The following is a 23,345-nucleotide window of genomic DNA, read 5'->3' on the forward strand; positions in this document are numbered from 1 at the left end:
GGTCATAATTATTGGCACCCTTGGTAAATATTAGCAAAGAAGGCTGTGAAAATTAATCTGCATTGTTTATTCCTTTTGATATTTTATTCACAAAATTCACAAAAATCTAACCTTTCATTGTATAATAAGAATTTAAAATGGGGGGGGAGGGGTATCATTATGAAATAAATGTTTTTCTGTAATAAACATTGGTCACAATTAATATTCCATTTTGAAACCTCCATTTGCCAGTTTAACAGCTCTAAATTTTCTCCTATAATGCATGGTGAGGTTAGAGAACACCTGACAAAAGATCAGAGACCATTCCTTCATCCAGAATCTCTCCAGATCCTTCAGATTCACAGCTCCATGACGGTGCCTCATCTCTTCAGTTCACCTCACTCATTTTCTACAGGGTTCAGGTCAAAGGACTGGAATGGCCATAGCAGAAGCTTGGTTTTGTGCCCAGTGACCCATTTTTGTGTTGTTTTTGAGGTTTGTGTTTGGATTATTGTCTGGTTGGAAGATCCAAACAAGGCCCATTATAAGATTTCTAACAGAGTCAGTCACTTATTGATTTTTTATCCAACCACTGCTGGAAACCCAGTGGCATGTGTCTCATCCACCGGCTGGCTACTTCCTGTTTAATTCACCCAACCACACAACACACATCAAAATCAACAAACTACGATAATGACAGCCATGTGTACATCATTTATATTTTCAGACTTAAAAGGGTAATGTGATTATAAATCTCTCAAATCAACATCTGTAAAGAACAATGAGAGCATGGGAAGGATACAGAAATGAAGTCAAAGAAGAAGAAAAGCAAGTGTGTAAGGGAAGAGGAAGTGTCTGGCAGCACCTGGGTTCCTAAGCCCAGTAGAGCTGGAGTGTTTTCTGTGAGTGGGCTTGCGCTGGATTAGGGTGGGAGCAGAAGTATCTTTGACAGCCAGAAGAAACGTGGAGGACACAAAGGAAGCTGTGTGAAACAGTGACAGGTCCACAGAGCCAAAGAATAAAAGAGGAAAACAGATTACAGAGGAGATGGTCAGTAAATACAGAACATAACAGCAGTATTTAGATATCAACAACTGATTTCAGTGGGTGGAAAAGAAGAGACTCAGAAAAGATTCATTTTGAGGCCCACACAGAATCTGTGCCAACAGAAAGCTCAGATTTCCTCAAAATTTAACCATCCATCATCCCTGCTTCTGCATCTGTTTATTAAAAATTTGGTGAATCTTGTGTCATTTTTTTGTAGTTGATGTAACACTCTCAGTTTAGCTTGACAGATTTTACCACATACATGCATTTTCATGTGATTATCCCAAGATTAAAAACTGCATTATGAGCAGGCCCAGAGAACTGCAGCCAATTAGGTGACTTTTCAGACCCCTTTTCATAGAAATGCATAGGCCTGAACATCACTAACTGAAAATGGAACATGGTTCTAGTGGATTGTAACGCTCACAACTGTGAGCAAGAAAAATAAGACATTTTGTCACTTCTAACTTTCTCTATGAGTGATAATTTTATATGTAAATACAGTCAGTGTATTTACATATAAAATGTAAATACAATGTAAATACACCCACACATTCAGTGAGGACTATCCATGAGCTTTAAATTACCAGTAGAGGACTCCACAAATTTGAATCTCTTGGAACGACGAGCGTTGTGGCATCTGCCCTCTCCTGCAGTCCTGGACATGCATAATAATTCTCACAGTCATCTCTGATACATAGAAAAACACTCAACACTCACACTATACAGTATATAGATCTGTTCCAAACCTTTAGTAAACCATCACAGGTGTGCTGTCAGCACAATTGCTGTTTCCTAAAGGTAGGAATTGTATACTCTCTAATACAGCTAATTCCGGTCAAGATCTAAAGAAGCATAGCTTGTATCTTTAATGGTGAAAGCAATTATAGAATGTACTGTGATAATCACCTGCAGTGCTGAGGAGAAAAAAAATGTTGAGGACGTTACTAATATATTTCATTCAATATCAAAAAGTATCAATAAAATTTTCATCTTCTAATTCATGAACTACATCCAATTCAAAATGTAAAATCTGAAAATATATGTGTACTAAGCATTTTGAAGTTTATTAGATAATGATTAGCCTGGCATCATGGTAACATCAAAATCTGTTGGAAACAATTCAGTCAAGTTTCCTGTACACTTCAGGAGCAATAATTTGTGCTGCACAAATAGCTTTCTATGTAGAGCTTTCTGTCACTTCTGAAACCTTGGTTTGGATGAAAATGTCATTGACATGCAATCATACTGTACTACAGTATGAGATTAACAAAGCATTCAAATGACACAGATGCATCGAGACTGATTAGCTGTGCGACAGTGAATGAACAGAGAGAAATGATGATGAGAGACAGGCCAACCTCTACAGCGGCGCTCTCTCTAAGCAGATTTTACTTCAGAGCCTCAGATTCTCGCTGCGGCTGTAACGAGCTTCGCGATTGGCCACAGGGCGACCAATCAAAGGCATACTGGGAACTGAATATTAGCTCATTAACATTTTGGAAAATAATTATTTCTCCCTAATTTCGTTGGCTTGTTCTTTGTTGTCATTTCTGGACTTTGGGAACTTACTCTAGATCATTTAAAGTACTTATGTATAACAATTACACAATAATATAACCCTTATATGATAGTTTCTTAAAAATATGAAACTTCTTAACATACCTTAAATTATTTTTGTTACTTAAAATTTCATGTAGAGTTTGATCTACCTTTGTTCCAGGTCCGTCCATATGAAAATATACATATGGGCACATTTAATTTTTAAACCGATCATAACCTAAACACCTAAAAAAAGTGACAATTTTGTTAGTTCTGTAAATTACAGCCACCTGTCACTTCCCATTTCCCCCCTAATAAAGCTTTTAATATTATTATTACTATTAATTTTCTTTTTAGCAAGTCCAATATGTCAAGACAATCTAGCTCAAAGACAGGGCAGACAAATATTGATTCGCATCTGTATTTTAATGGGACAAAGCAAAAACACGTAATAATAGGATGATTATTTTAAAAATCCCTCAAAACACAAGGTCTCAATTTATTCGTAGGCACTGCCTGTTTAATTATCAGTTTCTTCAAATGAAATCAACTCAAATAAGGCAACACAATTGGTCTCGTCTTTTAAAACTCCAATGGGCAACAGTGCAAAATTCTGATCCATTCAGGTTTCTCGTCTTGATACTAAATACTTCATTAAAAAAAAAGTCAACATTTCGATTTTATACACAGAATTACCGTAATTCTAACAAAATGTTCATTGCAGCGCAAGACAGCAAAGTCTTCCCCAAGAGTTCTCTGGTAGAATCCTTAAAACCATATGGACCAGCATTTAACAGAGCTGCTAATGCTGAAAGATAGTTGTGATGAAGCCCAAAAGCCCTTCCCCACCCACGGTCCATCCCACCTACCTACAAAACAAAAGCAAGCAAGCATCCATAATCAACATCTGAATTATCTTTATATAGCGTCCCAACAGCTGAACACAGTTGTTTGGTTATTTACATACAGAATGGCATACTGTACTGATAAGCCCTCAAAAAAAGTGGAATGCGAAACAATTTAAAATACCTCAAATTTGCGTAACATCAAATTCTTGTGAAAACGTATTAATATTGTGCAATATTCATCTGCCTTGAAGGAAAAAAATGTGGCAGTCATCCCTGCAATTGGTTCAGTTTGAGAAATTGAATGTCTAATTAAAAAAATACAACAGTTGACATCCATTTTATTCATTTTATAAACCAAAAAAAAAAAAAGAAAAGAAATGGACATTTTACACGATTCGTTGGTGTCATCACTCCTCTCAACAAAAACTATTTTGCTTTTAAAATGGCAAGTCCAAAACAGAAAAAGGCAAAGCTTCATATATTACAAAATCAGCAGCTGAAACTGCTCTAAACAAACCAAAAAAACAAAATGAAAAAAGATGCAGTTATTGTTTATTTTATTTATAGTACTTTGAGTTAAAAATGGCATAGTCCTCTTCGAGTAAGTCTGTCGGACACCAGGCCGAAGACTTGTGGATTTATGTGGGTGTGTGTTAATGTGTCTGAATACATTTGTGTATCGGGGTGTGTTGTTTAATCCCAGTGTAGGGCAACTCGAGACCCCACGATGATGAGCAAGATCTGCCTCAAAGTCTCAAACTCAAAGAAAATAACAGGTGGAGGATGGGGAGGGTCAGGAAAAAAAAAAAAATTTAAAAAAAAAAAAAAAATGGCACACCCCTCCCCAGACCAGGCATCTTGATGTGTGTTTAAGAATGGGGTGAGGGTCGTGTGTAGATCCCTGCTGCGGCCGCAGTGGAGTACTAGAGTTGTCCATCGCTCCATCAGTGTGTGTGGTATCCTGCAGTGCCCATGCTGGACTGGTTGGCTAGCACGGTCCCGTTGACTCCCTGCGCAGACTCCACCACGCCTCCATTACTCACGGCGCTCACACCGGGCCATCCAGCACCAGCCTGTATGTGACTACAAGACAAAGTGGCTGTTAGAGGCTGGAAGAGATTTTTAGCAGATACTTTTATTTGATCATAATAACTGACAACAGTCTCCCATTTACCTAAATGTATGAGTGAAAATGTTGAGTCTACACACATTTTCCACTAATTTGTTTGGTGGGGTCTATGAAATACCTCATTTGAACTATTTACTACTGCATAAATGATTAAACCACACGGTTTGAGAGCAAAGGAAAAGGTTCCCACACATTTTGGACAATGACTTTCCCAGTAGTTTGTGTTTGGATAAGAATTTTATCTTTTTTTTTTTATAAACACTGCAGTGCGCACACAAAAGAATTTCTGGTCAAATAAGTATGAGCTACACACAACAATTATTGTTAGTGGTTGGCAAATTATAGGTATTGGCTGATGAGTTCTTCTGTTTGGCTAATAAGTGTCAGAAGTGGGACTTTTATATTGACACGACTTATTTTGAAAGCCGCAAAATTATTTAAATTAAATTCATGTTATGTCTCTCTCAATTTCCCTTTATTTGTGAAAAAACTATATCAGAATAAAAAAATAAATAAAAATCAGCAAGTTGCTAAAGTATAAAATATTCTGTTATTTTTAAGAGTCAAATAATTTTTTCGTACAGAATTTAGAAAAAAAAAATATATATACCTACACATACATGTATACACATACACGTGTGTGTGTGTGTGTGAGAGAGTGAGTGAGTGCATGTATACGTGTGAGTATATATACATACATACATACATACTACACACACACACACACACACATATATATATATATACATACACATACGAGATTAGAGATATGATCTCATTGCAGCATTTTGATCAGCCACTAATTGTATTCACTGTCGAAGTGTCTACATCTGATCATTTAAAAGGATTTTATTTTCAGGTTTTTCTGAAGCAAAAAGTACATCCTTACACCATTTTACCCAACAGTAACAGATTATTAATATTAGTACTATTAATTAAACCAGTAAATTGGACTATAATAAAGAAGCCTTTTGAAGTTCAGCTAAATGGAGGCATGTTGAGTTGTAGACTTACTTGAAGCCCTGCTGGTTCCAGGCCTGTCCGTACACGCCGTAAGTGGGTACCTGCCAGCCGTTAGGGACGTACTGACTAATTTGTTGTGCGTTGCCGTACCACTGTCCCCACTGGCCATATGGTTGTGCAGCAAAACCAACTTTGTTCTGCTATAAAATCAAGAGTCATTTATACATTTATCTTCAAGAAACCGTTAAAATTCTCATTATATATGCAACATTACTACACAAGAAGAAATACCCCTTTATGTTTTGCTGGAACATTTCTCAAATTTTTTAAGAATAAAACAGGGGATGGAAACATACTGCTGCTCACCTGAGGTACCTGCACCTGCTGCATGGGGCTCACCATGTCTGTAGTCTCTTTACCCCAGTAACATTTCACCATGTGACCTTCTACGGACGTGCCATTAACAGACACTATCGCATGAGCTGCACTTTCGTGAGAGTTGAACCTGCAGAGAAAAACAGTGTTACATCAGCCTCCACCATCAGGACCTGTAACCACCACATTTTACTTGAATAACATTAACATACCTCACAAACGAGTAGCCTTTGTCTGGAAACACTCGAATTTCCATGATTTGACCAAATGGGGAAAAAGTCTGTCTCATGAGTTGTTCTTCAGAGAAAACAGAAGTGGAGCACATTACAAAAATGACTTTCCATTAGCATAACTTTGAATTCAAAACTGTTACACACAGCACAAAACAAGATTTTCAAAAGGCATCAAACACTAACCTGTAAGGCCTGTAGTGACTCCGCCACAATACACGGTGCAGTTGCTGGGGCTGGACTGGTTCACCACCTCATCAAACGACAAGTGCTTGGCATTTGCTGTGAAATTGATTAATGAAATGCTGATTAACTGATGGGCTTATGTATTCATGTTAAGGTTCATACACTATTTCAAAGTTGTCATCCTTGATTTATTAATTTTTTTAGAAGTTATTCAAAGTCAAGGTCCATTTTGCTGTACTTTGTGTTGGTTGTCACTTGTATCCAGACACACTGAACCAGGATTGACGATGCCAAACATGTTCTTGCAAGTCCTATCATTAAGGTTAAACCAGTGCAGCAAGACTTGACGTGCCATATTTGAATCAAATGAAATGTGACTTTTAGTAAATAATGACTTATATTAAGCAGAGCTCAACAGTCTGAGATACTATGATAAATAGATGTACTGCAAAACTTTTGCAAAAAATATTGTGTCTACAAAGTTCATAAAGGTTTTAAATAAAGGTGAGAGTAAAAGGTATTATTTTCTTGTTTGACAGAACTAACACTTTTTGCATGGGTTAGATTACGATTTCATGATGGCAGCTACAAGCAGAACAGGGTTTTCTCTCAAATTAAAAGTAGTGGAGAAGTCTCTAAACGCATACGAATACTCACTTTCATAGGTTGCTTTAGGCGCTGGGGGTTTTCTTGTAGCCCAGTTAGTCCTGATCTGCCTGCCGCCCAACCACTGACCTCCCATTTGCTGAATGGCATTCTCTGCATCCTGCCAATAACCAGCACAACAGGAACATCAGCACATGGCCACAACAGAAGCTTCTGGGATAAGCATTCAAATGCAGATGTTCCCCACCCTTAGTTAAAAACCAGCATTTCCTGATGTTGGGATCGTGACTCACCCATTTATTGAAGAACGAAACAAAACCATAGCCTTTTGACTTCCCCGTTGCCATGTCTTTGACTACACGTGCATCTCTAAGAAAATAAAGAGAAAAAAGTTGGGTGTGTTGAGAATAGACAGACAACTTAAACTCCAATGTGCTATTTTAACAAAAAAATAAATAAAATAAAAAATAATCCAAAATCCTTTGAGACTTGTAAACCTATTACTGAGGGTAAAGTCAACAACTGTTAACACTGATACACACTGAAAAACTAATTGCAAAAACCATTTTAAAGTGCCCCTATTATGAATTTTTGAACATTACCTTTCATGCAGTGTGTAACAGCTCTAACTGAATGAAAACATCCCGCAAAGTTTTAAATCTGAAAGTGCACCATGTATAAAGTTACTGTCTCTCAAAAGAAAGTCTCGACTCGGAATCATTGAAACGAGTTGTTTTTCAAATGAATCCCAAGCCGTTTCATGTTGATATCAACTTGCATACTTGGTCTTTCGCGTTGGTCTGAATGAAAATGCTAAAGGAGTGGTAAAAATAGCGGTTTCCCCGGTAATGGCTGTACACAAAGCAGCACTGCCCTCTTAAACGCTGCTTTATCAGGCATTACAAGCATGATGAAATGAAAATGAGACCAATCACCGCCGATTAGCGTCAAGCAAAGGAGGGGTTTGAAAAATCTAATCGTTTGGGAGTCGTTGATCAAATATGCATTTATTTTTAGCTTACAAGACAATAGACAAGCAATTCCCGCACACTATCGTAACTTGCAAAAAAGTAATATTTATTAATTAACACAACGTTTCGGTCACACGACCTTCATCAGGAGACTCCTGATGAAGGTCGTGTGACCGAAACGTTGTGTTAATTAATAAATATTACTTTTTTGCAAGTTACGATAGTGTGCGGGAATTGCTTGTCTGTTGAGGCGATCCACCTGGTTGGTCCTTTGTCCTACGCACCTATTACTTGCAGGTGTGCGATGGAGTTTGATCACTAGCTTACAAGACAATGAAAGTGTTTTTTGAACTTGCATGCATGTCAAGCTGTTGTTGGGGACTCCCAAAACCAAAATATGAACCTTTCATAACCCATAATAGGGACATAAAAAGGACCAGAAACAGTTTACATGAGATTTTAAATAATCCTAGACTATTTAGCGAAACAAACAATCACATGCATATTTAATAAAATGACAACTATTCTATACATGCAAACTCAAAGGTGGGGTGATAGGCAAAAACTTAGGTGTGTTGATGTGTTTCTGCATTATCAATGCATGACCTCTCCTCGATAAAAAAAAGTGAAAGGGCTTTTACATGACCTTACACGTTACTGGCTTTATTAGTCTTTAAAACAGGCCTAATGAAGTATTTGAATGTAACTCGCTGAAAAATATAAGGATTTTCTTTATTCAAAATGCATCATGTCATTTCACTTACGATATCCTCCCAAAGGGTGCAAAGGCAGCTCTGATATCATCAGTGGTGATTTCTGGACTGAGGTCTCCAACAAAGACATGGAAGTGATCTAAAGCATGCCAGACAAGAGTTAATTGGATTGATACCTCATGTAACCTCAGACATTCAGTGAGTATAATGTATGCGCCAGCTCTATTAATCAGAGAATATTTGGCACATTTAAGATTATAGGCATTAACTGAAGATGAAACTCACTGCTTGTGTCTTTTTTCTGGCTGCTTGGTGATGTAGCCCAGTTGACCTTTACCTCCTATGACAGGGGTATAGGGAGGGAAAAAAAAAAAATTGAGAGAAAGATCAGAAATGATAGAGACATGGTCAAGCTGCTGCTCTCTACTTATCTATTAATAAACAGCTTTCCTTAACACTATAGAGGTCTGAATGTACAGCAGAGAGGAGGGAGACCTGACGATGCTAAACTTACACTTCACTGTCCAAGTGAAAACTCATTTGAACAGGCAAAAATATATATATATATATTCGTAGCAAAAAGGTCCAAATAACAAGGGACTTACAAAAAAAGTGAATTTACCAACTTGTATTACTCCTCAAATGGTCCTTCATTACCTGTTGAGGATAAAATATTTTGCACTGAATAGGCATAAGGCTTAATAATTTGACTAATGTATAATCTTGTTCTAGAGTCAAATTCTAGCTATATGAAGGGGTAATTTATAATATACACTTCTCTTTTGAAGTTTGGGGTCAGTAAGTTTTTATTTATTTATTGTTTTAACTAATAAATGCTGCTTAAGCAAGCATAAGAGATTTCTTACAAAAATATTTTAAAAAATCTTACAAACCTCAAACGTTTAAATGGTAAAGTATGACAAAACGAAGCAAAAAAAAAAAAAAAGTTATAGAGGTGACATGGCTATAAGTGAATGTGGGTGAAGTTAAGCTTCTTTTTTTTCAAAAATGCTATCTTCTGTACAATAAAAAAAGTGGTAATGGTTGTAATAAATCAGTTTTACATTTCCTGTCTGTACTTTAGCAAAAATTCACATTTCAGGGAAGCACTACATCCAACAATGGAAATACAAAAGCATCAGTCAGGTGAATTATGTACTGTTCGCACTAATCATCATTTTATTCAATTTGAGTACAAAATAATGAGATTTGTATGGCCTGAACGTGAAAAATGTCAAAATCTCCCTCTCAGTTCACATTGCACATCCAGTATACAGGCTAACGTTGACCTCAGACTCAAGTGGTCAAGTCTACTTCGCTAAAAGTCTGCAGAACACCTAAACTGTCCCACCCCCCGTCCCAGCCCCACTCACCCTGTAGATACGATAGCTTACCTTACCCATTATTTTACGCCCATTCATAGCTGCGAGTGAGGCCGCTGCGTGCCTATGCTCAAAGAACTCCACAAAGCAGTATGGATCGTTACCTGCCGTCTGAAGGCAAATGAGTCGATTAAACATAAGCAACTTCTGTCATATGGTGTATATCTTCACAATTCTTATTGCAAATTTAGAGTTTAAGGTTAAGTAGCAGATAAAAGCCTTTTCAGACTGGGTGGAAGATATTAATGAAAAAGTTACTGGTGCAAGAAAAAAAAATAATGCTACAAGCTAAAAATACACAGATCTTTTAAGATACTAATAAAAAATTACTGAGGCAAAAGGTGTACATTGTATATGCACTTCATGGGAAGCATCTTGCAAACAAATACATATATGCGCATGCATGTATGTATGTGTGTATGTATGAAGAAAATCATATACTCACATCCACAATCATTTTACAGCTCTTGCAGGGGCCAATTTGACCAAAGAGCTGCATTATAAGGGCCTCGGTCACATCCCGTGACAGGTTTCCTACATACCTGGACAAAAAATGGATAAGCAAATAACAATGAGTGACTAAATAGAAGAAACATGTATTTGAATCTATAATTTGATAGACTAATTATAGGCGTCCATGCGCACAATCTGTGCCATCTTCAAGTACCTGAGTTACAATGATCCAACTAATTTACATTATAAAGGAATTAGGTAGGCATGAGGACACACGGGCCGTTACTTAACCTTAAAAACCTCATTAGTCATCCGGCAATGAGCCGCTTATTGTCGTGAATACAGGTTTGAAACAAAGAGATGAGAAAACTGAGCACAGCCAGCGTGAACGACCTGCAACAAAAGCTCTCCACTGAGAAGTCTGCTAGGACCAAAATATTCGCAATTTTCACCATATGTATTTACACATGTCTGCGAGTCAATTGTACAAGCATGCAGCATTTACAGAAGCGAAGTGTAGTACATACGTGAGTGAATACACTAGACTGGCTCTTTGTCTAGCAATGCTGTAACGACAATGAGCTTTCAGTAACGTGAAGTACAGGGCAACTTCACACACAGACAGCAGTGAGAGCGGCCCTGCTCTGGCCTCCACAGGCCTGCTGCAATTCTCCAAATTAACTCAACTAGCACATGGGGTACGAAACGCTGTCCTTTGTCTAACGGTCTTCGGCGACAAACATAACATACTTCTTTAATTCCAGCAATCGCAGGTTTTGTTTAAGGCACACAATGTACACGTCTGCTTTGTGGTTCACACTCAAGACTGTTAGCAACAACAAATATGCGAAATGACCAATCAGAAAGTGTTTTAACGAGATACGACAGGAATGACTTTATCTGATATGACGTTGGCTGTCTGAAATTAATAAATACGTACAGGGTCTTGGGCTGCTCGTCGTCCATCATATTTTTCCGATTGAATTAAGACACCGAACCCTGAGAGAAAATCCTCTTGTGTAGATGCTGAGATGATCTCGAGTTCCGCCTGTGTCTCGCTCTTTCCAGTGTAGTTACCCTCTATGTTCTCCGCTAAACCTGTTATAATGAGAGTAAATGTGAAATGCCGCCTCGGCTGACTCCAGTTATGAACAATGGAAAGGCGACATAAGATGGCGGAGGAACCGGACCGGAAATGCAACCGCGCATGCGCGTACGAACTACAACGCGCACAGAAAACAAGCCTTGAAAATGCGCCTAAATATTAATATTATATTATATTAAACAGTAATTTATGCAAAGTATTTGCAGTGTTTATAAGGGAATAACAGTTTGAAAATGCAGAAATATACTGATTGACAGGTATAAAAGCACGTGCGCCGCCCGGGAATCGAACCCGGGTCGCAAGAATGGGAATCTTGCATGATACCACTACACCAGCGGCGCTATTCAGAAACTCCCCGCACATGTGGCTTATCATGCCTTTGAAAGTGAAGTTGTGACATTGAGTTGATATTATGACATATTAACACATAAATAAATTGAATTGAATAAAACGGCTAAACTATGAGATAAAAAGTCAATTATCATTGCGAATAGCTTTATAAAGTTGTGAACCGCAATTAATGCTGCTCTTTAAAAGTTTGTATTCAGATATGCATGTATTAAAATGTATAAATCATGAAGCAATTTTAAGATATTGTTGACAATGTAACCATAGCAACACTTCGCCTCCCTGACAGTGGACTTTTGTATTGTGAGAGACCGCTGAACTTATTAATATGCCTATACTCAAAATTCCTATCAAACATTATTTAGGAATAGTGTCTCAGTCTCAACAAGAGGATTTCAAAAAACGTTTTAGAAAAAGGGCCGAAGAAACGGATACTGCTAGAAATACCACCGATGTCAAAAGGTAACGTTACGTTACCTAAAAAAACATTTTTTTGCTGCGAAAGGCAAACCGAAACAACGAAAAATGGTATATTCATCCATTACAATGTATATCATTGTTATTAAAATTATTATTATTAAACTGATACTAACTATGACATTTGTCTTATTTTATAGAAACCCATTTGAAACAACAGAAGGCTTCATTGAAAAATACAATCAAGCACAAGGCTGCAAAGAGCAGGAACAGTATGAAAATCTTGCAAAGCAGTTTCTTAGTCGATGCAAGGTATTAGGCTAAACATGCTCACTTAATTGTTCACTCGGTTTGAATTGTTTTAGAAATAAGGCTTCATTATGGAGGTGTATTCAATTTAAGAAAACCCCTCGAAAAGAGCTTCTGATAAGTTGTAAAAAAACAGACATTACTCTCTCCAGCCACAAGGTAGAGACAAATCTCCATTGATGAAAACACTCGACTCAACCGCAGTGGTTCGCTTTTTGTCCTCAGCGTCGAGCAGGATTCACATCTGGTGGTGAAGGCAAACATGTGGATCTCCCCGGGGCCTGGACACAGCTTCTCCTGCTGAGCTTGTGCAATGGAAAAGTTAGAAATGGTGAGACTGACAGCTTCTATTTTTACTAATGAATGATCTGTTACGAGTCATGTGTTGACTCTAGTACTCAGAACATATTAGTACTTTTATATGCCATAAGACTGAAAAATTGCAGTATTCACACAAGGTACTTGTAAGAATATTATGGTACATTTATTTCCACAAACTTATTACCATTGTACTTTTTGGTTAGTGGAAAAATGCCAGATGATGCTCATGAATTTCTTAGATTCTTTGGATGTCCTGGTCGTGTCATTGGACCATGCACCTGTTGATACAGATCAGATCCCTGTGCTGTTCCACCTGGCAGAGTCAGCCCAGTATTTCCTGTGCTCCGAAACAACTCTTTTGGACCAGCCATGTCCTTACGAGATGAAGATGCTGCAGGTACATGCCAACACACTATAAAATCTCGAAACATGGCTCATTCTGTACTTGCAGACACTTTTAATTTATTCATTATTATTATATATTTATTCAGATATTTTCTAACTAAACTCAAGCAATGCATTTTCTATGTAATAAAATATTTCTCTATGTAATTACAGAATCATCTATATATCAGTCCTTATTTAGCCAATATATTTTCCTTTTTATATATAAGGTCTGCTGACTGTTTAACTCTTATTATTTATTTATTTATTTATTTTTTACAGCTTGGTTATTTAGTTTCTCTGAGGCTGTTCATCTTTAAACTGACTGGTAAATTGAAAGGACATCAGCCAAGCAGCATCTATCTTCACAGCTTAAAAGGTCTGAGACAGTCTTAGGTCAAACACTACTTGGTCCCACTTTATATTGTGTCCCTAATACCTGTGTACTTACATAATAACTAAATCACAGTGTAAGTACACATTGGTACATAGTGTCTATAGCTGTAATATTTCTATAACTACACACATGCAACAACCCTCAAAATATGTATAAGTACAAATGTGTAACAGGACATTGGTAACAACGCTTTTTTTTCACTTCACTAAGTACTTACTCACTAACTTACTGGCCGCTGCTGTGTAACATCAAAGTAATTACATGGTAAATCCATAGGAATTGTCTACTTAATATAAAGTGTAACACTTTCTTTACCAAAAAGTGCTGTTAATCCTGTTACACATTTGTACTTTCATTACCAAAAAGTGTTGTTACCAATGTCCTGTTACACATTTGTACTTACAGATACCATTGAGTGGGTCGTTACATGCGTAGTTACACAAACATTAGAGCTGTAGATACTATGTACCAATGTGTACTTACACTGCGGTTACATACTACGTACACATCTAGTCCACAGAGACATAATATAAAGTGGAACCAAAATTTGTAATTTGAAATTGTGTCATAAAAAATGATTCACAATTATTTGTGTTTCATAGACGGCATAAATGGGCTTTCTTAAATATGTTGTTTGAAATTATTTTTAATATTTTGTCAAAAATAATTATTGAGTTATGATCTAATGACAGGTGATTTCAAAGCATAAATGTTGCTTCTGTCAAAACTAATGGCTAGTAAAATTGTGGGACATGCCTCAAGAATCAGTGGAATGCATATAAAGTGAACAGCTGTCTTCATCTGTTGACAGGGCTGTTCAAATGTGAGACACGTTACCATGAGTTCCCCAACATGTTATTTGCCGTTCACTTCATGCAGCGCGCCGGGGAGTTTCTGTGTTCTCTCAAACTTCCCAACGAGACTTCAGTGCAGGTTTGAAGGCTGGGTCAGCTGTATCAGAAAGGGAGTGCTGAATGATTCACTGAAGTGAAAACTCTACTTGATTGACAGGGCTCTGCGGAAGCACAGGAGCATGGTGTTAACCAGATACTATGGCACTGCCTTCTCAGCTATCACTGTGTGCAAAACAATGGCACTCAGCTCTCTCAAGTGATCAAACAGCTTATGTTGCTGAGAGATAAACTTCAACATGACGACTGGTACGTGAGATGCTTTCCACAGGTTTTTACGTTATGTAAGCAGCTTATAGGTGGAACTTTAGGTTAAGTCCCACAGTAACATCAGTGCTTTTCACTTTCTCTTTTCTCAGGGCCCACTGTGGGTTAGGACTGATGATTCTGGGAGAGGCTGCCAAATCTAGCATGCTCTGCCTTCAGACCCTTATGAACCTTCACATGACCCAAAGACAAGAAAGTTCTCAGGTGCATAAGAAAGTAGACGGATGAAAAAAAAGACACATTGAAACACTGATTGAAAGGAATGGTTCAGACAAATGAATAAATGGAAATCAGTTGGGTTCAGATACAGATAATGACAAAATTTCAAAGTTGTATGACTTTAGTCTAGTTTTTCAAATATTAATATGCAGTGAAATAGGTTTGTGAAAATATTTTCCTGAGAAATAATAAAATATTATGCTAAACTAAACAAGATAAGCTTAATTAATAAATTCTTTATTATGATTTATGTTTTTATGTTTTATCTCCATGGTATTTTTGACTTTACGCACCCCAAAAGAATATCAAAATGAATATTAATTGAGAAATAAAACAACAATTTTCGTTATACATGAAATACCTGTACAACCTACTACATTTGCACTTGCCCTTGAAGTTCAGCATACAGATGACCTTAAAACTACCACAAATGGACAAGTTGACTTTAAGTCAGTGTCTCTTCTTAATGTTTGCGGACTTCAGGATCATAAATAAAGGAAATTATTCTATTTAGAAATCAAAAGACTGACATTCAGTCAAAAACTTCATCAGAGAAGACGTTATACATGTAAATGTATTCAAGAATTACACGTTAATATAGTTTTTGACAAAAGAGATAAATGACAGAATTATGTGAATGAGAATGACTGAACAGAACATTTTCAGAACAGAGAATTATTCCGACTCAAAATTCACACCCAGAATGGTTCTAAATAAACCTCTAATAATTTGATTCATTAATACTCATTGTGTGAATAATTTTTTTTTTGTGTGTGTATTTTGTTAACAAGGAAATGACATTGCAGAAAGCATCCTGGCCGTGGCAGTTGGAGCACATTTACTGCTCTATTTTGATCAACATTTGCCAAAACAGCTTCTGTGCTGACATCAAGAAAACAGCCCTCAGTGGACAGTCAAACTCTACTCAGCGCAGACGTTCTGGAGGACTTATAACCTTGCTAAAACAATGTAAGTGCTTTAAACAGAAAGATCTGTATACAACGTCTACATGAGACTTGAAGGGGTTGTGGACAATTCTGTCTATTCTCTTTGACACAGTTTATGTACAGTGGCTTCCAAAAAGTATTAGGTCACATAAAAGAAAGTTTGTTCGATTTTAACTGATAAAACAACAGATAATAGTATTGGGACAATTTTCTGATTGTCAAAATGGGGGATCATGTTCGTAATTCATGTGTTGAGCAGGACACCAGTGAGAAATTGAGGAGAACTGACTTCATACATCTGCTAAAAGTATTTGCAAATAGTGTGTCCAAATACTTTTTGGGGCCCTTACACATATACAGTATTGAAAGTAAGCACATAACTGTGTGTGTGTGTGTGTGTAGTGCAAGAAGACACATGGAGACTGCGGTACAGTGTGATTCAGGGTTTGGCACAGATCAGCCGCAGGATCACGCTTCAGGATGGTTTGAGGAACACAGCCTGGTTAACGCTGCAGAAGCACCTGAAGCAGGAGACAGACCCCCGTGTTATGAATGCCGTGAGGATCACTGAGGTACTCCAGCCTCCTGCTGCTACAGAGGAAACGTAGCCTAAATATTACAACACTTCTCACAACAAACTGAAGAAAAATCAAAAGCCCTCATTTGCTTAAACTGGCTTGTCAATTACTCTTTTGAACTTTTCACTAGGTAATGTTTCAGGTGAAATCTTTTGACTTAAAACTTGTTTAGAATCATTTCCTTCAACTAAGAGAGATTTGTGTTCCTGAAGTCCATAAAAATTAGTTAAGAGACATTGATTTGAAGTCAACATGTCCTTATTTGGTAGTTTTAGGGTCATCTGTATGTGCATTGCGGCATATTGTGCACAATGTGCTTTGTTGTAAACTGTACATTTTGGCAAATGTAGCAGGTCGTACAGGTATTTTATGCATACTGAAAATTTCTCACAGAGGCTGCATTTATTTGAATAAAAATACAGCAAAAACAGTAATATTATGAAATACTAATACAATTTCAAATAACAGTTTCTGTTTTAATATATTTTGAATTATAATTTATTCCTTTGATGCAAAGCTGAATTTTCAGCATCATTACCTCAGTCTTCAGTGTCACATGATCAGAAATCATTCTAATATGCTGATTTGCTGCTCAAGAAACATTTCTTATTATTATCAGTTGTGCTGCCTAATATTTTTGTGGACACTATGATATTAATATGATATATTTTCAGGATTCTTTGATGAATAGAAAGTTGAAAAGAATAGCACTTATTTGAAATAGAAATCTGTTGTAACATTATCAATGTCTTTAATGTCACTGTTGTTTTTTTCAATGAAAAAAGCATGGATTTCTTTAAAAAAACCAAACCTTACTGACCCCAAACCCAAAAACTATATACTGTAGAAATGGTAAAAGTTAGTATGTTATCCTTAGCAGTGGACAGGACAGTGTTATTTACAAACAAACAAAGAAAGAGAGAGGGCGAGAGAAAGAAAGAAAGAGAAAGAAAGAAAGAAAGAAAGAAAGAAAGAAAGAAAGAAAGAAAGAAAGAAAGAAAGAAAGAAAGAAAGAAAGAAAGAAAGAAAAAGCAAATGTTTTGATATTTCACCCTTATCCAGCTGAATAATGCATGAGGCTTATGTAGATTCAGCCCAAATTTCAAGAAGTTATATTGTGCCTAACACTGAGGTGACATGATAATAGAGAGCTCATGGGGCATCAGAAAGGAAAGTACATCTGAATCAGACGAGGCAAGAACAGAATCTCAATTCGAGCCTCTACATGATCAATAGGACCTGCAGTTTCAACCTGTTATTATCTCCTTTCCAGGGTGATAAAAGGCTTCTGGAGAAGCACAGAGAGAGGATGAGAAGTTCACACACAGTTGAAGTGTGTGTATGTGCACAGAGCGAGCGGATCACTGGTCGGCTAGCACACTCTCTTTCCCAGATCTGCTCTCCAGTTCAGCTCACTACTCATTCTGCAGACCACCGGCACAGAATAAAAACCACCAAACCCAGGAAAGAGGCAGTTTCCACAGCCAGGGCCGGAAAAGGACTCCCTGAACCGATCACACCCCACTCCATTTCGAAAGACCATCACAAGACACCAAGGTTATTGGCTTCTCTTCTAAAAAATGTGCATATCATTGCTCATTTGTTGATTTTGATTGCTTCCATTGTCTTCATTTGTATGTCGCTTTGGATAAAAGCATATGCTAAATAACTAAATGTAAATTGCATATGCTATACACTAACAGAAAAAATACTGTAGTTTTGTGAAGTGGCATCACTGGAAGTTTCTTATGCTCACCAAGCTGCATTAATCTGATCAAAAATACAGTAAAAGCAGTAATATTGTGAAATTGTCAGTCCTCTGTCATGTGTTCCCACCTCATGTTTCCATATTTGGTTTGTTTCCCGTCCTTGTCTGATGTGATTATTAGTTAATTCTTGTCCAGCAGTGTTTGTCTCATTATCTATGATTTACCTGTGTATATTAGTCCTGTCTGTTCAGTTAGATTTGGTCTGGTCTACTCGTTACTCCCTGGTGTTCCTGTCTGTGTCAGCCCTGCCTTGTCTTGCCCTGCCTTGATGTCATCAGTAAAGACTGTTAATTTGAGTTATATCCTCGTCTGCGTGTTCCTTGTTCCTCCCTCGTGTGTGCACTGTGACAGAAATAGTATCACAAACTTTGTTCTTTTTTTGTTGTCATTTAAAATGTAATTTATTCCTGTGATGACTAATCTGAATCTTCAGCACCCATCAGTGTCACATGATCCTACAGAAATCATTGTAATATTATGCAGATTTGGTGCCCAAGAAACTCTTCTCATTATCTATGTTGATAATGAACTAATTTTATTGTGGAATATTTTTGTGGAAACAGTGATAACCTTTTAAAGGGTTAGTTCACCCCAAAATGAAAATTCTGTCATTAATTACTCACCCTTGACCTTTGTTCATCTTCAGAACACAAATTAAGATATTTTTGATTAAATCCGAGAGCTCTCTGACCCTCAGTAGACAGCAATGCAACTGTAATGTTCCCCGGTCCAGAAATGTAGCAAGGACATCGGTAAAATAGTCCATGTGACGTCAGTGTTTCATCCGTAATTTTACGAAGCTACGAGAATACTTTTTTCGTAATCAGCATTGTTTACTTTCAGTTTTAATTCGGTTGTTTACTGAACTAATCTATTCAGGAAAGGTTCTCGAGTCGGGATTCAAACTTGATCGCAGCGCAAGGCGCTATATGCTATATAAGGCCATTGGCAACAACTTAGATTGCTCTTTTTAAAAATAAATTAATGCTTTTATTTAGCAAAGCTGCAATAAATTGATCAGAAGTCTCACCGACCTCAATCTCTTGAACTTTTGTGGTTGTTAGATATTATTAATATTACACTGTCAATTGAAAAACTCATATGACCGTTAATCCAGTACCTTTGGAATATATCAAAATAGCACAGAATTGCCATCTAATACCATCACTGTATCACATGTGCCTTATTTGATCTCTTTCATTTCAGATATGTGCCATATTTGATCAGACTGGGCAAACATGAAGCTTCTCATCTGGACCTGAGAACCAGGACTGATATTGATCTGATTAAAGTTGTGAAAGATCAAGTGAGTATTGCATTCTCTTTGATTCAGTGCAGTAATCCATCAGCCAGTCAGAGATGGCCGATTCGCTAAGCGGTACTAACGAAGTTTAGATTAGTATTTAGATAGAGGTACAGTAGCTGGTTGTTAATGGGAGCCAAGGAGCTTGAGGCTAGAGAAATATGTGCAGAGAATTGCTAAAAACCTATTATTATTCTTCTTTCTAAATCTTTTAGTGGCAAAAGGAACTGAAAATAATGATGGAAAGAGAAGAAGAGCTGGAAAAAAGAATGCAAGAGGAAGAGGAGAAGATCATGAAGAAACGCATGGAAAAGGTCAAAAAGAACACAAAACCTTATGAGTTACCATGACATGTCAACATACTATGAGTCTTGAAAGCAATGAGAAATAGTCCTTAAAATCCAAACAAAAAAGTCTGAACATTTTTTATTTTTTTTGTAACATTCCTTTCAAATGACACAGACATTCAATGGCTACAATTGTAATCGGCAACACGGGTAAAAAGATGCATACTCTTCAGATAGTCACCACAATTTTCAAGATTAAAAAAAAGAGGAATGTTTTCACAAGGTTAGAAAGCATCAGCCTGCTTTCATTATCCTGATTCACTACAATCACAGACCAATTTGGTCATAAAAGTGTGAATTAAGCAGCTAGTTGGAATACAGTGATCACAGCACTTCTGACTGACCAACAGAACAGCAAGCCAGTGGATATTTTCATAAAAGGAAAAAGAAAAACATGCTCAATTAACATAAAAAAAAACAATCACAGTAGCAAGTTAACAAATTTTCATCCTTCATCACGCTCAAGACAAGCAACCAACTCTTTTATCGACAGTCTGAAAGCAGATTTAAACAAGAAAACACCTCAAAAAGACACCCATAGTGTAAGACAGGAAATGGTCTCCCTTCAAGAATAAGCATCACAGAATGAAGGAAAATGCATTTTGCAAAACATTCAACATACCAGAAAAAATTCTCAAGAACTTTTGTCAGGTAAACTAGGGGGAATTTCTGACTTGATTTGAGATAAACCTCGTAAGTCCCGTGTTAAAAAAATAGATCATCGTTGCATAAGACAAAAATGTACATTTGCATAGTTTGATAGTGCAATCAATCTAACTTCTAAGATCATTTCCATTCATAAACCTCAACACAATTACATGAAGTTTATAATCCATAAGAACCACGACACCATTTTATGATTCGTCAGCCCTTTCAACTAAACCACTGCGTGAATTTATATTTATACTGATGCATATTTATAATCATATAGCCTAATATATTAAATAATAATAATTCTTCTTTGATAATTATCAGCTCTGGGAACAATGGAATTAAATTTTCAATATACATTCTTTAGGAAATTAAGACGCCCACCCACCTTTGGTGAATTTAAGTTGCTACTGAACCTATTTACAATCCTTCAATACACAAATTAACAAGAAAAAGGTGACATGTATACAGTATCTATATGTAAAAAAAAAGATAAAGACAATCTGAGGCTTCATCGTTTAAATTTCAACTTGCAGTCATTTGCAAGGGACATTTAAAAGCAAACAAACAACACAATAGCAATTTAGCTGATCTGCATTCGAAAATACAAAAAAAAACTATGTATGATTATGAAGATATGTGGTTGTTTAAAGATGACTAACATTTCTTTACACTATTTTCTCACATCCACCACCAGTGAGATTAAGGCACAGTTTTGAGTAAAAACTTTGGGATTGCAATAAAATAATACAATAAAATTTCTGATAAGACTCCAATCAATTTTACAATCGGTATATATTAACTTTCATCTGGGAATTGTGAGGATAAAACAGGAGCTTTTCTCTTGATTATGTAAGAGAAGTAAGAAGAGCGTTTCTTGGAACATGCCCACTGTAACAACACTTTACCAGCGTATAACAACTTGTACGTTCCCAGTGTAAAATGTCAACCCTCAGCACAGTGAATCACACATAAGAAGCGTTACGTTATGTTAAATAACCTGAGAGAGCTGGTTGGGAAATCTTGGAGATTTCATATTGCGTTTTGCAATGAAGCTTAAGGTTTCTGTCCACAATCGTTTACCGAGTCCTTGGCTGAAGGCAACAACCTCACGGCTCTCGAGTGTAAAACACGGAGGATGTGAGCCGGTGTGACTGCAGCTCAGCTCAGCTGCAGGCGGTAAGTCCTGATTTCCATGGGTTTAAGGCTGATCTCCTGGGGGTCGGCATCACTATTGTGTGTGTGCATCAGAGACAGCGATACAGGAGTGATGCTTTTCACCTTCAAATCTGTCAGGAGCTTCTCTAAATGAATCTACACACACACACACACACACACACACACACACACAGTATGGTGATTAGAGCATTTCCAACGCAACATGTTCAAGTATGCATTGAGTCACGGCCTTAGTTTTGACTTTTCACTTGTAAGAAGTGAGATGTTTAGCATATCTGACAGTCTGACAGGTTGAAGCTAAGCCTGTGAACTCAGTGGAAAGTAAACAACTTTAATTTTCTTATGAGACTCTTTCTGTAAATAGCTCATTCACATAAGCATCTTAAGATAACGTATCATTTTTAAAAATGTTTCTTCTATCTCATGTTAATATGGAGAGCAACTATCAAGTTGGTTGATTTCCAAGAGTAGCGTGCAGCAGAGCCTTCTAGTAATCCTGAAGACATTAATTAGCTTGTTCAGGTGTGTTTGATTAGGGTTAGGACTAAACTCTGCAGGACAGTGGCCTCCAGAGCTGCATTCCAGTCCGTTTTTTATGCCCTTTTTACTCAGATGTACGTCATTGGTTACATTGCATGTGTGCCCACTTCTGGCGGAACCCTTGGAATGGGCTGAACTGGAACGTCCTAAGCCCTTGATCACTTAGAAGTGGAGTGGAACGCAGCCCAGGACCAAATTTGCCCATCCCTGCTCTATGGCATTAAGACTTAAGCCCGATTCGGACGGTAATTGTTTCTCAGGGGGATGTAAGTGATTTTCACCATTACAGGGGGTAGTTGCTGATTTAATTGCCGTCTGACGTCTGTGCACGTCTGTGTTTTTCTCTCACCATCCCTGTGAAAATCCTCGGCCAAATTACCTACTGTTTTTTGACAAACACCAAGGTCGTGTGGTAATTTAATTGCCGTCCGAATCCACATCTCTGAGTTTACAAGAAGAAATCGATTCAAAATTCAACGTTTAAACCCTTTTTGAACACTCCCGAACACCGTATGGTAATTGTTGTACTTCGGTGTAATTTGCATACATATTTATTTCTGAAATGCTGGAAAGTATTTAAAAGAACAATACTTCATAACTGCTCCACCACAACCAATGAGAGCAGAAAGAGAAGAAAGCACTTAAACATTCAAAATAAAGTATGCAATACAATTTTAAAACGTGTATTATAAACAGATATATATAGCGTATAATTATATACAACTATAGCGCATATTTTCCTATTTTTAAACAGGAGATTTAAATAATCAAATAATAAATAGGATTATACATTATAAAATATGCTTGAATAATAAGAATATATTTTACACAAGTATTTTAAAATACATTTTACACAATAATAAGAATAAATCTGTAAATAAAATTCATTTTATTTACAGCACACAATCACGTGACTGGGGAACCAGTCG

The 23,345-nt window shown here is 37.0% G+C and overlaps 3 protein-coding genes across 3 annotated transcripts in view; 1 reads left to right on the top strand and 2 right to left on the bottom strand.

The window, feature by feature from the left end:
- Positions 1-2,977: 2,977 nt before the first annotated feature.
- LOC306870659 (cytotoxic granule associated RNA binding protein TIA1-like) lies at positions 2,978-11,615 on the bottom strand. The gene is made up of 12 exons (XM_079418055.1): positions 11,365-11,615; positions 10,417-10,513; positions 9,984-10,082; positions 8,875-8,929; positions 8,641-8,728; positions 7,199-7,274; positions 6,957-7,065; positions 6,300-6,395; positions 6,096-6,180; positions 5,875-6,013; positions 5,560-5,708; positions 2,978-4,499 (listed from the first exon to the last, which is right to left on the bottom strand). Exons 1-12 carry the CDS (start codon positions 11,391-11,393, stop codon positions 4,361-4,363), a joined length of 1,161 nt encoding a protein of 386 aa, XP_079274181.1. The 5' UTR covers positions 11,394-11,615; the 3' UTR covers positions 2,978-4,360.
- A 590-nt stretch (positions 11,616-12,205) lies between these two features.
- tmem232 (transmembrane protein 232) lies at positions 12,206-20,114 on the top strand (the record flags this gene model as incomplete). Its single annotated transcript, XM_079418149.1, has 11 exons — positions 12,206-12,339; positions 12,495-12,606; positions 12,829-12,934; positions 13,164-13,321; positions 14,717-14,865; positions 14,976-15,087; positions 15,909-16,071; positions 16,452-16,621; positions 17,901-18,184; positions 19,603-19,702; positions 19,915-20,114. 11 exons carry the CDS (start codon positions 12,206-12,208, stop codon positions 20,047-20,049), a joined length of 1,623 nt encoding a protein of 540 aa, XP_079274275.1. The 3' UTR covers positions 20,050-20,114.
- LOC306871455 (alpha-mannosidase 2-like) overlaps positions 20,111-23,345 on the bottom strand; it is a 64,246-nt gene continuing 61,011 nt past the window's right edge. The window contains exon 22 of the mRNA XM_079419404.1: positions 20,111-22,011. Coding sequence (XP_079275530.1) covers positions 21,859-22,011 — 153 coding nt within the window. The 3' untranslated portion in view covers positions 20,111-21,858. The remainder of the gene's footprint in view (positions 22,012-23,345) is intronic.

The sequence above is a fragment of the Barbus barbus genome, assembly GCF_936440315.1.
Source record: "Barbus barbus genome assembly, chromosome: 6".
NCBI lineage: Eukaryota > Metazoa > Chordata > Actinopteri > Cypriniformes > Cyprinidae > Barbus > Barbus barbus.